Here is a 13,294-nt window from a genome sequence, read left to right as displayed (position 1 = left end):
GCAGTACGAGCGCCTTTTCCACGGGATGCCCCTTTACCACAACAGAGCTTCCAACCAGTTCTGCTATCAACAGTTTCTTCCTCTTCTGCTCTGTGAGTGATGCTTGGTCCAGCCAGGAGGCCAATGAGAAGGGTTTTCTTGTATGTCGTGGCTGAGAGAAGTCTTTTCTCCCAGGATACAGCAGGCAGAAGGCAGCCTCCAGAATTCATACCAAGTTCCATTCTTCAAATTACCATATTTCATAGTTTATTATGAGATAATTGCCACCAGGCCTATAAGCCTCAGCACCATGTTAAAATCAGAGCCCGGGAGTGAACGCCACCTGTTTTCTCCTCCTCCCCCGCTCCACTCGTGCTGCCTGCCGGCCTCTCCTCAGAACGCAGTGTAGTAGTTCTCTGTGGTGCTGACGATGTCACTCTGGTCCTCCAAGAGCTCCAGCACCTGCCGCAGGACAGTTTCACTCAGGACTGGGCTGAGGCTCAGGCGAGCACAGGCCAGGATGTGCAGGAAGTGGCAGCCCTTCTCCACGTCTGCAGGAAAAAGGGAGTTGGCTAAGCTTGGACACACCTGTCAGACCCTCCTCTCTCTCTCCTGTCCTCTCCTCTAAATGGAAGTCCTTCTTCAGAGTTCCTGGATCAGAACCTGCAGCTTAATAAGATCCCCAGATGATTCTTATGCACATTTAAGTAGGAGATGCACTGGTCTAGCTTATCAGTGAGAACGAACCAAAACACCTGTTCTCAGGTCTGTGCCATGGACCACTGCTCGGGGATGCAGGCCTTCAACCTTCCAGGATTCCCAATCAATAATTTTACACTCATAACCCAGTGGGGATTTAGTGCTTGGTAGGCTTTTTTCTCTAATGAAGTTACATGTACGAGCACGTGCATTCAGTTCTAACCCCCTAGCTTCCCAGGTGGGAGCCCTCTTGTGGCTGACAGCAGAGCCGGCTTGCAGCAGCCTCCAAATTCCTTCTGTAACTCCTGGACGGTGGGACTGCGGTGGTGACCTTTGGCCTGTTCTCACTCTTCTCTGCCTAGGCTTCCAAAAAGTCTGCCTGTGACGGCTGTATTCTAGGAACCTCTCACCCTCTACCCAAAACAAATGAGACCATTCGTAGCAGTTCAGGACGAGTGACCGCTTTCCTAGTAGAAATCAATGATTTGGAGTAGTGGTATTCACACTGAAGTTATGACCATTAGAGGATCATGAAATCAATTTAGTGGGTTGTGGTTAGCATTCTTTTCTTACCAAACAGACTAGAATATGAGATTACAGAATGTATTGCATTTTAGGTACGATAAACATTGAGAAACTTTATATTCAACTATACATGCATATGTATAGTTGAAATAAAATTTATAATAAAATTATATAATTTCCTAGGTGATGATGTAAAATTTATTTGTAACATCGAGTCAAAGTCAAACCTCATTCCTGGAAACAAACCCTCCCCAGTTTCCACCAAAGCCCCATTCACAGGGCCAGGCCTCTCACCGCCATATCCCCAGCATCTGGCCCACTAGTGCTCTGCACAGTCACTGAATGTTGTTTTCAGGTGATAAAATGCTTTAGGCTCCAGGAAAATCCTCAAAGAGGGGTTGTGGTGATGGGCAAAGCATGCTTGAGATTCTGTGCACCTTTGTGGCTTTGGGCAAGTCACTGCATCTTTAAGCCTCAGTTTTCTGACCCATGGGGAGTGGGGCTGGGGGGCACCTCTGAGGTCCTTCCCAGCTCTAAGGGTCAGGGATGCTCACAGGCAGTGGTCCTGGGCTAACAAAGACCTGCAAATTCTGACCTCTAGTGGCTAGTCAACTCATTGTTCCTCCCGACTGGGTTACTGTTGGGAAACTCGCCACCTCCCCTGGTCTCCACATTTCCAGGCTATTTCTTCAACATTCATTCGATCAAGATTCCCTGAACACCTACTACATGTGCAGTGCTGAGCAAGGAGGAGCAAGGACAGAGTGCAGACAGAGAGCTGACTCTGGAGTCCAAAGGACCCGAATAAAAATGCTGGCTCTATGACTGGGGCAAAGTGGTCCAGGTCTCTCAGTCCGCATCCTCATCTGTTAAATGGGAAGAAAAGCACCCACTTCACTCATGGTTGTGTGGGTGAAAGGAGACCCATGGTGGGGGCTTCTTCCATGGAGAATTACTATGATTCTATCGTCATATCCATAACCTAAGAAGATGCACATAACCTTGTCCCTGCTCTAAAGAAGCTTTGACTCTTCCCGAGAGGAAGGGTTGATGACGGAGGGTGAAGGACTCCAACCAGACTGGGCTTGCACACAGCAGAGAGGAAGCCCTGGGAATTTCAGCACTGCTCGGCTTGTGATCTTAGTTCTTTTAAGACCTGGGTGCTCAGGCTCAGGGCTCAAGGTGACTTACAGGCATATGTGGTCAGCAATGCTGACTGCCCCAAAGGCCTTAAACTAATTCTTCACAAAGGCCATTCTGCCGTCGAGGGTTGCCTGGTAAGGCTGTTCACTAAGTGACCTTCCATTCACGTGGGGAGAAGGATTGGTGTTAGTTCTTTAAATGTTTGGAATTCACCAGTGAAGCCATCAGGTCCAAGGCTTTTCTTTGTTGGGAGATTTTTGATTATTGATTCAATCTCCGTACTATGTATCTATTCAGACTTTCTATTTCTTCAGGATTTAGTCTTGGTAGGTTTTGTGTTTCTAGGAATTTCCATTTCACCTGGTTATCCAATTTGTTGGCGTACAATTGTTTACAGTACTTTGTTATAATCCTTTTTATTTCTGTAGAATCAGTACTAATGTCCTCATTTTCATTTCTGATTTTAGTAACTGGAGTTTTTTCTCTTTTTTCTTAGTCTACCTAGCTAAATGTTTGGCAATTTTAGGGATCTTTTCAAAGAACCAACTTTTGGTTTCATTGATTTTCTCTATTGTTTTTCTATTCTCTATTTCATTTATTTGTGCTCTAATCTTTATTATTTCCTTCCTTCTGCTAGCTTTGAGTTACTTTCTTCTTCTTTTTCTAGTTCCTTAAATTGTAAAGTTCTATAAGTGTTCTTAGCTATACAGTTCCCCTCATACAAAGCTCTTCTGTGTCCTAGAAGTTTTGGTACTTTGGAATTTTGTTTTCATTCATCTCTAAGTATTTTCTAATTTCCCATATGATTTCTTCTTTAGTCTACTGGTGAAGAGTGTGTTGTTTAATTCCCACAAATTTGTTAATTTTTCAGTTTTACTTCTGTTATTGACTTTTAACTTCAGAAGATGCTGGTTGGAGAAGATACTTTGTATGATATTTACCTATTAAAATCTATTGAGAATTAATTAATGGTCTCTCCTGGAAAAGGTCCCACGTACATGTTGTATGCTGTATGTATGCTGTTGTCAGGTAGTCTTTTGTGTGCGTCTGTTAGATCTAGCTGATTTATTGTGTTATTTAAGCCCTCTATTTCCTTACCTTCTGTCTAGTTGTTCTATCCGTTATTGACAGTGGGATACTGAAATCTCCAACTATTATCATAGAACCACTTACTTCTTTCAATTCCGTCAGTTTTTGCTTCATATATTTTGACGGTCTGTCACTAGGTACAAAATGTTTAAAATTACTGTGTCTTCTGGCTGTATTGAACCTTTTATTAATATATAATGTCCTTCTTTGTCTCCTGCAACATTTTTTTTATTTAGTTATTTATTTATTGGCTGTGTTGGGTCTTCATTGCTGTGTGCAGGCTTTCTCTAGTTGTGGTGAGCGGGGGCTACTCTTCGTTGGGGTGTGCAAGCTTCTCAGTGTCGTGGCTTCTCTTGTTGCGGAGCATGGGTTCTAGCCGCGTGGGCTTCAGTAGTTGTGGCACGTGGGCTCAGTAGTTGTGGCTTGCAGGCTCAGTAGTCGTGGCTTGTGGGCTCTAGAGCGCAGGCTCAGTAGTTGTGGCGCATGGGCTTAGTTGCTCCGCAGCACGTGGGATCTTCCCGGACCAGGGATCGAACCCGTGTCCCCTGTATTGGCAGGCGGATTCTTAACCACTGCGCCACCAAGGAAGCCCTCTTGCAACATTTTTGATTTAAAATTTATTTTGTCTGATATTAGTATAACTGCCCCTGTTCTCTTTTGGTTACTATTTGCATGGGATATATTTTTCTGTCCTTTCACTTTCAACCTATCTGTGCTTTTGGATCTAAAGTGAGTTTCTTGTAGTTGGCATACAGTTAGAGTTCTTGGGGTTTTTTTTTCAATCCATTCTGCCAATCTCTGTCTTTTGATTGGAGAGTTCAATCCATTTACATTTAACCTAATTACTGATAAGAGGGACTTACATCTGTCATTTTGCTATTTGTTTTCTATATGCCTTATAGCTTTTGGTCCCTCAATTCCTGCATTACTGTCTTCTTTTGCGTTTAGTTGATTTTTTTAATAGTGAAATGATTAAAATTTCCTTTTGTGTATATTCTAGAGCTATTTTCTTTGTGGTTACCACAGGGATTACATTTAGCATCCTATAGTTGTAACACACTAATTTGAATTTATTCTAGTTTAACTTAAATAATATATAAAACCTCTGTTACTTCTCCTTTGCAGCTCTGTCCCCACCCCTTTCAGTTGTTGATGTCACAAAACCACAACTTTATACACTGTGCCCAAGAACACAGACTAATAATTCTTTTAAGTGTATTAGGCTCCTAAGATTCTTGGTTTACAGGTTATTTTTCTTTTAGCATTTTGAATATATCAGCCTACTGCCTTCCAGCCTCCAAAGTTGCAGATAAGAAATCTGATCATCTTACTGATGTGACAAGTTGTTTTTCTCTTGTAGCTTTCACGATTCTTTCTTTTGTTTTGACTCTCAAAAGTTTGATTATAATGTATCTTGGTGTGCTCTCTTTGAGTTCATCTTAACTGGAGTTCACTGAGCTCCTTGGATGTTTATATTCATATCCTTCATCCTATTAGGGCCGTTTTCAGCCATTATTTCTTCAAATATTCTCTCTGCCCCTTTCTCTCTTCTTCTGGGACTCCCACAATGCATATGTTGGTCCATTTGATGATGTCCCACAGGTTCTTTAGGTTCTGTTCACTTTTCTTCAGATTTTTCCTGCTCAAATTTGCCTTTGAATCACTGGTAAACTTTTCACTTCAGTTACTGTACTTTTCAGAATTTCTTTTTGGTTTCTTTTTAGCTTTTGTGTCTCTGTATTGATATTTTCTATTTTGTTCACCCATCATTTTCGTAAGCATCTTTAAGACAACTGTTTCAGAGTCTCTGGGTAATAAATCTGCCATCAGGTCTTTTTCAGGGACAGTTTCTGTTGCTTATTTTTCCCTTTGAACGGGCCATAGTTTCCTGTCTCTTTGAATGTCTTTCGTTTTTAGTTGAAAACTGGACATTTGAATCTAATAATGTGGTAACTCTGGAGATTAGATTCTTCACCTTCTGTGGTGTTTGCTGCTTTTTGTTATTGTTTTTATTTTTTTGGTTGTTGTAGGCTGTTTCTGTGCCAAGGAGCAGCCTGAGATGGAAACCTAAGGTCTTCTCAGGTCTATTTCTGAGCCTGTGACTTTCCCTGGGCATGTGTGGTCGCTTTCTAATTTTACCCATATATGCAGGTGCTTTTGAATGTTCTAGTCTTTCTTTTCTGGCTCCAAAAGGGGTAAAAAAGAGAAATGAAGGGGTTTAAAAAAAAGGGTGCCAGTCTTTTAAATCTCCTGGAAGTCACTTCAGCTGTTGAGTGAGCAGCTTACAACAATGGGAGGAGGTACAACAATGGCCACCCACCTCTCTGCCTGCACCTCCGTGATCAGAAGCAGCAACTGGTGATCAGAGCACAAATCCCTGATACATGGAGGACTGGGTCCTTTTGTCCCCGCTAGCTCCCACAAGCTCTGTACAAACTGCTCCAGAAACACATGCACAGCCCCCTGCCATGTAGCTGGGGATGGGGGATAAGTAGCTGCTACTAAGATCTGAAAATTGACTGAAATTAACCCCAATTCATTGTCCAAACCTTCCTCTGGAAGTTGCTAACCTTGATAGACTCCAGAGTTCCAAAATAGCTACATCAGACAGATGCAATTGTTGTCTAAGCGGAGGGAAGGATTCTTGGTGTTCTTACTCTGCCATATTCCTAAGAGTTTCACAAAACACCAATTTATTTCATCCTCATAACAACCCACGATGTAGGTACGATTATTATCCCTGCTTTGCATATAAAGAAACTGAGGCACAGAATTGCTCAAGGCCACACAGCTACAAAGTGGCAGAGCTGGGATTCAAACCCAAGCAAGGTGGCTCCAGAGCCCAGCTCTTCACAACTATGCCATGCGGGCCATCTTCAGACAAACCCTATATCAGTGCTTTAGGGACCAAAAACTGGCCCATGTTTATAATCCTTTCATTATTGTAGGTTTACCCTCTGCTGAAATATTCATAAGTAACTAAAGGTTTTAAGTTCTCCTACCAATCATACTGCCAAGGAAAACTCAATGCTATGTTTCATACTGAAAGGTTAGAAACAAACTAAAGGTTCAGTAGGAATACTTAAATAAATGGTCGAATATCTATCAATACATATGGTGGAATACTGTGCAGCCATTAAAAAGACAGGTACTTTTACACATACTGTTGCTGAATGGCTGCTACAAGCCAACGTTAGATTTAAAATACAAGCTATAAAACACTGAGTATTGTATGCTAAGCTTTACTTATGTTTTTTAGAAAGGATAAACTATACAAACATGCTTATAAGTGCATATAACATCTCTAGAAGGATATGCCAGAAACTAGTAACACCCACTGCCTTTGGAAAGGGGAACACGGAGCCTGGGGCTCGGTGTTGGGAGGGAGTCTCACTTTTTCTGTGTGTGTTTTTGTACTTTTTGACTTTTTATCCTGTGCATACATTATTCAGAATAATGTTTTAATGTCATAGGTATTTCTTATGAAAAGGGGTGGCTGCAACAGACTCTGACAGTTCCTACAAGGTATGTTTACTGGTATTCTCAGTTACTCATGCTCCAGAATTTGTCTCCTGGGAGTTTACTAGTTCCAGGGAATTGGCTTATGTTTTTTAAAGGCTCCCATTTATAGACTGAGAACAAGAGCCTGTCCACCTTGACACACACACTCACCAAAGCAGAAGCTGGCCTGTGGATTAGAAGTGGATATATAACCTGCCACTTTATAGACCCTCAGGTCACCAAGGCTGTTTGGTTCTCCTAAGAAATGAAGTGTGAATTGCTTTCATTTGCTTCAGCAGGCCCTAGGATCACTTTAATCCACTCTGTTCCTAATACACATCAAAATAAGAGTCTAGCCAGATGGCTTGGGACTACCATGAGTGCAGGAATGTCACCTGGGGACCAGCCTCTCCTCTCATCCCTTCTCGGTTGAAGAATCCCACATTTCACAGCTCTAAAAAGCTCCTTAAATTGTGGATAGGTGGTTTTTCCCCCAACTAAAGGATATTTATCCTTCTTGTTCTGAATGAAGTGAACAATAGTTAGAAACCTTGCATTAAAATAAGAGATTTTGCTTTCAGTTTATTTTAAGACCTGTTGTCACACCACTCTGGGAGGTGACTTCATGGGTCCTTACAAGCTAAATAAGGCTGCATACCATAAACACCAGGGCTGGAGATCTGGTCCAGCTCCACCTGCTGACTCAGCCTGGAACAGGTCCAGGCCCCAGGGATATATGGGCTTTAAGGACTGGAGGTGGACCTCCTGGGAGAGAAAGAAAGCAGAATGAGGAGGCCTGTGCTCACTAACAAGCCTTTCCACTTTCCTTCTGGCGTCATTTGTTGACATATGCCAACATTTGTTAATAGCACATGTTTGCAAAAGGTAGACTTTGAAAAGTCACCTTTAAGAGCGATCAGTTTACACAGGATTTAAACATAGGACTTATGCTTTCTTCTCTTTCTAACTAGTATGAAAATGGTAATGTCTGTTATCAGACTCTCTACAGTTTGAGTTTCTAACCACTAGGGGCTGATCTAACTCCACTAAAACCAACTATTTTCTCAACCATTTCTTTTGCAAATTATCAGGTTTCAGGATGACTGAATTACACTGTTCACAAACTGTAATGTCTAGAACCATTCCTCCCAACGTTGAAGGGCTTGATGTTAGAAGAGAGGAAAATGTCAGGTTTGGGTTCAGAGACAAGAAGGAAGAGTGGAACAAGAAATAACACAAATTACAGAGGACACGAAACCAGAAGGATGTTAAAAAGTCCTAGCGTAACAGCTGACCTTGCTGTATCAGAATCACTTGAGGAGCTCGCCTGTCTAGCCCCCATCCCAGCCCCTAGTGAATCAGAATCCCTAGGGGTGGGACCTGAGTATTGTATGTTCAAAAAAGCTCCAAGGTTGACTCTTACGTGTGGCCCATGTCAGAACAACTGTGCAAGGCTAACGCTCACTTTAGGAAGGAGGAGTCTGAGGCTCAGAGAGGGCAGGTATCTTGACCAGTCATGCTTCCACGTTGTTACTGGGAAAGGTCCCAGGTTTCCTGACTCTCCATCTAGTGCTCTCCGGGAGGGAACAGCCCCCTCCAGGGCACCGAGACACATGTACATTACACCACTTACGATTTGGTTTCTGGCAGTCTTCTTGAATGATCTGGTGGATCTTTCTGTGTAATTCTTTGTCTTCTCTGGTTACCTAAATAGGAAAAACAGTTCGGAAAGAAATGTTAAGTAAAACAGAGGTTGTGTCATCCAGACACCCAAATCAGTCTTTAGGATAGTTTCTAAAGATTTCATAACAATCCTCATCCCTACACCAATAGAGTGTCGCTTTTGATACGTGGCCAGCTGTCAAACCAGTTCTGTCCCTAAGTAGCTCACTGCTCTGAAGTCCACCCACAGGCATATTCCCTCGGGAGGTGGTTTACGGGGGCCATGATAGAAAGAAAAGCTGGAATCCCTTGCTTTCAAGGAGCAACTTTCATCTTAAATATTCATAACACATTCATAAAATTTCTCTTATTCATTATATTCTTGAGGGAGGCACAAGTGATCAAACCCGAGGACTCTTTCCTCTTGTGTTTCTTCTTTTCTATCTTGGGTTTCACATTCCTTCACCCAACCATAGGGGAAAAAAACAAAAGAAATAAAACTGTAAGGCAAAGCTAGCAAGAGAGTAAATCTAGTTTATGAATGGAAACACTGTCTGTTCTCAAAGGCAAACATAACCAAGGTTCCTTTCTCAGCCAGCTCCAGTAAGAGGGAAGCAGCCATCAAATGGGTTTCACCTTCATGTTCAACAGTAAATCTAAAATCAAAGAGAAAGAAAGGAAAAAAGAGGAAGAAAGGAGAAAAAAGGAAGAAGGAGAAAAAAAAAAAGTATGCAAACAAACACATATGTCAGGATGCTCCCTGGACTGACGGACTTGGAATGAGCAGATTTAAGAATGGGGATTCTGATAAGGACCCTTCTCTGGACTTACAGGGTGTTGGGAAGATTAAGTAAGGTAATGTGGGAGAGCTGCTGAAAGCTGGAAAGCACTATACAGAGAAAAGATAACTCTGTCCCTGAGGCAATGCCCTCAGGAAAACAGAAACCTAGGAGCCAGGGTTGAGGTAGCAGTGGGGAGTGAAGTCAGAGAAGGGGGGTGGCTCTGCTGAGGAAAGTAGAGCTATTAGAGCTGGATCACCCCATTCCAGCTCAGACTGATTCACAGGAGGAAGTGCCCCAGCCCTGCCACACCTCACTCCTGGACTGCTGTTCCTCAGGAAGAGCAGCTTCCTACTGACCCAGGAGGCCACGCAGAGCCTCCCGGGGGGCGATGTGAGGGTGCGGGTGGGGGTGGGAGGGTGTTAGGGTGAGTTGCCCAGCATGAGCTTCTCCAACCCCACAAGAAGCAATCAGCTCCCACCAGGCCTGCCCATCCTGGGAGGCGGTGGGGGGGTGGGGGGCTGCCCTCACCCTTATACGGAATGGAATACCCTTTTCAGAAGTTATTTAAATAGTATTTAAAACATATCTTAATTTTTTAAAATGTTCTAAAATGGGGAATCACTAGACTTAATCAACATCAAGAAAATGTCCTATTAAGGAAAGCTTCCCCTCGGGAATCATGCCTGTAAAGAATGAGGCTTCTGGGATCTCCCAGAGTTCTGATCTGTCTTCAGGAGAATCGCTCACAGCTGAAGCTACATCTATGCTACTAAAGTGGACATCAATATCGATAACATCAGTATCAGCTTGGTTCCTCCCATATTAAAGGTAGGCAGTGAGAGGTGAACTTTTAACTCAAAGTATGAGGTAGGCAAACACTTGTACCCCTGATGGGAATGTTAATTGGCACCACTTTTGAAGGAGGCAATCAAAAGCTTAAAGGTACATGCCCTTTACTCCAGCAATTCCTCTTTTAAGAGTCAATCTTATGGAAATACTTACATAAGTCCGCAAGAAAACAGACATAGCAACACTATATGTGAGGATAAGAGTTGGAAACAATATAAATGGCCATCAGAGATAAGTGGTTAAACAATTTATGGCAAGTTCCCACAATATGGAAAACCATGCAGATGTCAAAAAGAATGAGACAGATTTATAAGGACTAATATGGAAAGATGACTGTGATGTGCTATTCTGGCATCCCCCAAAGTTGCTGAGCATTATTTAGAGCAGTGGTTCTCAACTGGGTCAGGGGACACTTGGCAATGTCTGGAGACGTTTAGGTTGCCACAATTGGGGGTGCTGCTACCGGCATCTAGTAGGTGAAGGCCAAGGATGTGCCAAACATCCTACAATGCAAAGGACAACACCCCACAACAAAGAATCATCTGGCTCAAACAGTGCTGAAGTTGAGAAATCCTGATTTAGAGGAAGATCACATCTTTTTGGTAACAGGAGCCTATATTTACGTGTGTGCCAAAGGATGTACCGTTAAAAGCGGTATCTTGAGGAAAGATAAGGGCCAACTTTCACTCCTTACTTTATGTACCTCCTAATGACGGATTTTTAAAACACAGGAAACAAACAATCCTAAGTAATAAATATATTTGCAATTGAAGCTAAGAAAAAAAATTAAGTTGCAGGTTTCTTACATAGAACAGGTTATCAAAACCACCATCTTTCTGGAAAACAAGTCCTTCTTCCTGCAGCAGCTTTATAGCATTCCTAAATATACTATGAATTGCCTTGGAAGTGGTGTCATTCTTAAAATCCATCTGTAGGAAGAAAAAAAGGAAAAAAAAATAAAGGAAGAAAAGAAATAAGTCCCATCTTACAGCACTTGAGGGCAACTCCCTAGACCAACTGGTTATAAATTCACCCAACAGGCTTTTTAATCTACTGAGTCAAAAAGATTCAGGTATGCACGGGCCTAGCAGGATGGTATTTAAGGAGGATTGGGAAGTTTGCTCTGGCAGAATCACACTCGATAACTGTTCCACACCTTGGTTATGATTTTTTGTTTGTTTAGTTCATTTAACTCAATGATACAAAATGGAAATATCAAAATGACAATCTTTGATTTATTTTTTTATACAGAGCCAAAAATTCTATAGCTACTGGCTCACTTTTTTCATTAAAATTGTGGCCATATATACAACTTCTTCCTACAGACATCAAAGAATTTTACACACATTGAAATAATAAGTTGGGGATTCCAGCACATAGAGAGTATTAAATAGACTCCTTATTTTAAATGGAGGACAGTGGAGACAAAGAGCTGTGCAGAGATCTGTCAAAGGGGAGGGTCCATGGGCTGAAGGTGGACAGGGCCCTAGGGGAAGCGAGAACACCATGAGGAAGGACCCTCTGCTGCTGTCAGTTTGCTCTCTCCTCACTTTCAGTATCCCTTCCCTTCTCTAAGAGTCAAGTTTGCCTAGAGAGGTTACCAGGTCATCCTACTTCTTATTTCAAGGAGGCCAGGTTTTCACCTATGTCCTACCATGGTTAACTAGGCTGTGTGCTTCTTGAGTTGGGGACTCATCTCGGCCACCTGCTCCCTGACACACAGTGGGTGATGGAGAAAATATGTGTGCAATCAGGGGAAATACCCCATATAGGTAGGCGATATCCTCCTAATTATTCCATTAGGGATTTTCAGTTCATTCCTAAAACAAAGGAAGTGTAAGTAATAAGTGTCCTTCAAGGTACAGATCCATTTGTAATGTGACAGAAATACATCAAGATACTAGAAAGATCAGAGTGCCAAAGAAACGTGGCAAAGCTTCCAAAAGAGTGTTTGAAGGCACAGTCCTACTCCTCTAATGGAAGGTCCTTATGGAGGCTGTCTGGGGCAGCACTCACAGAAGCTGAAACAGAGAGTGGGCCTGGGATTTGCTAATGACATTCCCACAAAGTGACAGGGAGAGGCCAAATGGCCTCAAGTATTGACAGCTCCATCCTGAAAGAAATCTTCGCTTTCTAGAAGAGGCCTCCCAGACAGGCACTGTTTGAGTCTAACAGATCTTGGTGATGTTTCACAAATGTGCTCTCCTGAGCTGAACAGGAGAGACTAACGTTCTTAATTAATAGCCTAGGTTTTTCCTCAACAGAACAGGCCTGGAGAACCTGGCCAGTAGAACAGGAGGGCCTGAGAGTTGACAAGCACTCCAGGTTATGACAGCACCCATTCTAAGGGAGAACAGGTTGAGAAATATTTGATGACTCCCACGGGCAGAAAAGCTATCTGGGTGTGTTTAGAATAAACACCTCTCCCAGCGATCCTCAGTCACATATCTTTTTATTCAGGGGGGCTTGAGGCAAAGCTGTTTTTAATTTCATACTTGAGTGCTCTCACTTAGGAAAAGAACGCTCAACCCAACACAGGCTCCCCTACATGACTTTATAACTACTTCATCTTCATAATTCTCAGGACATTCGTCTTCTTTGGTCAATTTAATATAAGGATCCTAAGGGTCGAGTTTATTATGTCTCTTCCCAATATAGAAATAAATTGGAAACTGACTAGAAATGTTGTTGCACGATTATTCCTGTCATTAAAAATGACTCTTGGTTATCCTCAGACCATACAGAAAGCCCGGTTCCTCCTCCCAGATTTCAGTCAGATCGAGCAGCAGGAAGAGAGGGTGTGAGGCCTGGGAGAGTAAAAGCAGTTTCAGCTGTGAACAAGGAGGACCCAGCAGAAAAGGCTCTCTGTAAATATAAACAATATGTGAAGCTTCCTTTCTAAAAACATTTGCCTCAGCTGAACTCAGGACATAATTCCCTGCTGGTTATAAAGACACAGTCTCAAGGATAAAGCCTCCAATCGTCCCTCTAGCTAGTAGCTTTTCCTGGCCTGAGATGTATGTCTTTCTTGTCTTTTTCTGAAGAGCAATGACAGACTCATCCCA

The 13,294-nt window shown here is 42.5% G+C and overlaps 1 protein-coding gene across 1 annotated transcript in view; it reads right to left on the bottom strand.

The window, feature by feature from the left end:
• Positions 1–372: 372 nt before the first annotated feature.
• The window catches only part of STN1 (STN1 subunit of CST complex), a 35,072-nt gene continuing 22,150 nt past the window's right edge, over positions 373–13,294 (bottom strand). Inside the window, exons 7-9 of the mRNA XM_065894826.1 lie at positions 11,036–11,158; positions 8,570–8,642; positions 373–530 (exon numbers count right to left, since the gene is read on the bottom strand). Of these exons, the coding sequence (XP_065750898.1) occupies positions 373–530; positions 8,570–8,642; positions 11,036–11,158 (354 nt within the window). The remainder of the gene's footprint in view (positions 531–8,569; positions 8,643–11,035; positions 11,159–13,294) is intronic.

Source organism: Phocoena phocoena, chromosome 16, assembly GCF_963924675.1.
Source record: "Phocoena phocoena chromosome 16, mPhoPho1.1, whole genome shotgun sequence".
NCBI lineage: Eukaryota > Metazoa > Chordata > Mammalia > Artiodactyla > Phocoenidae > Phocoena > Phocoena phocoena.
The sequence above is the reverse complement of the archived record's forward strand: the minus strand, read 5'-3'. Positions and strand labels throughout refer to the sequence as shown.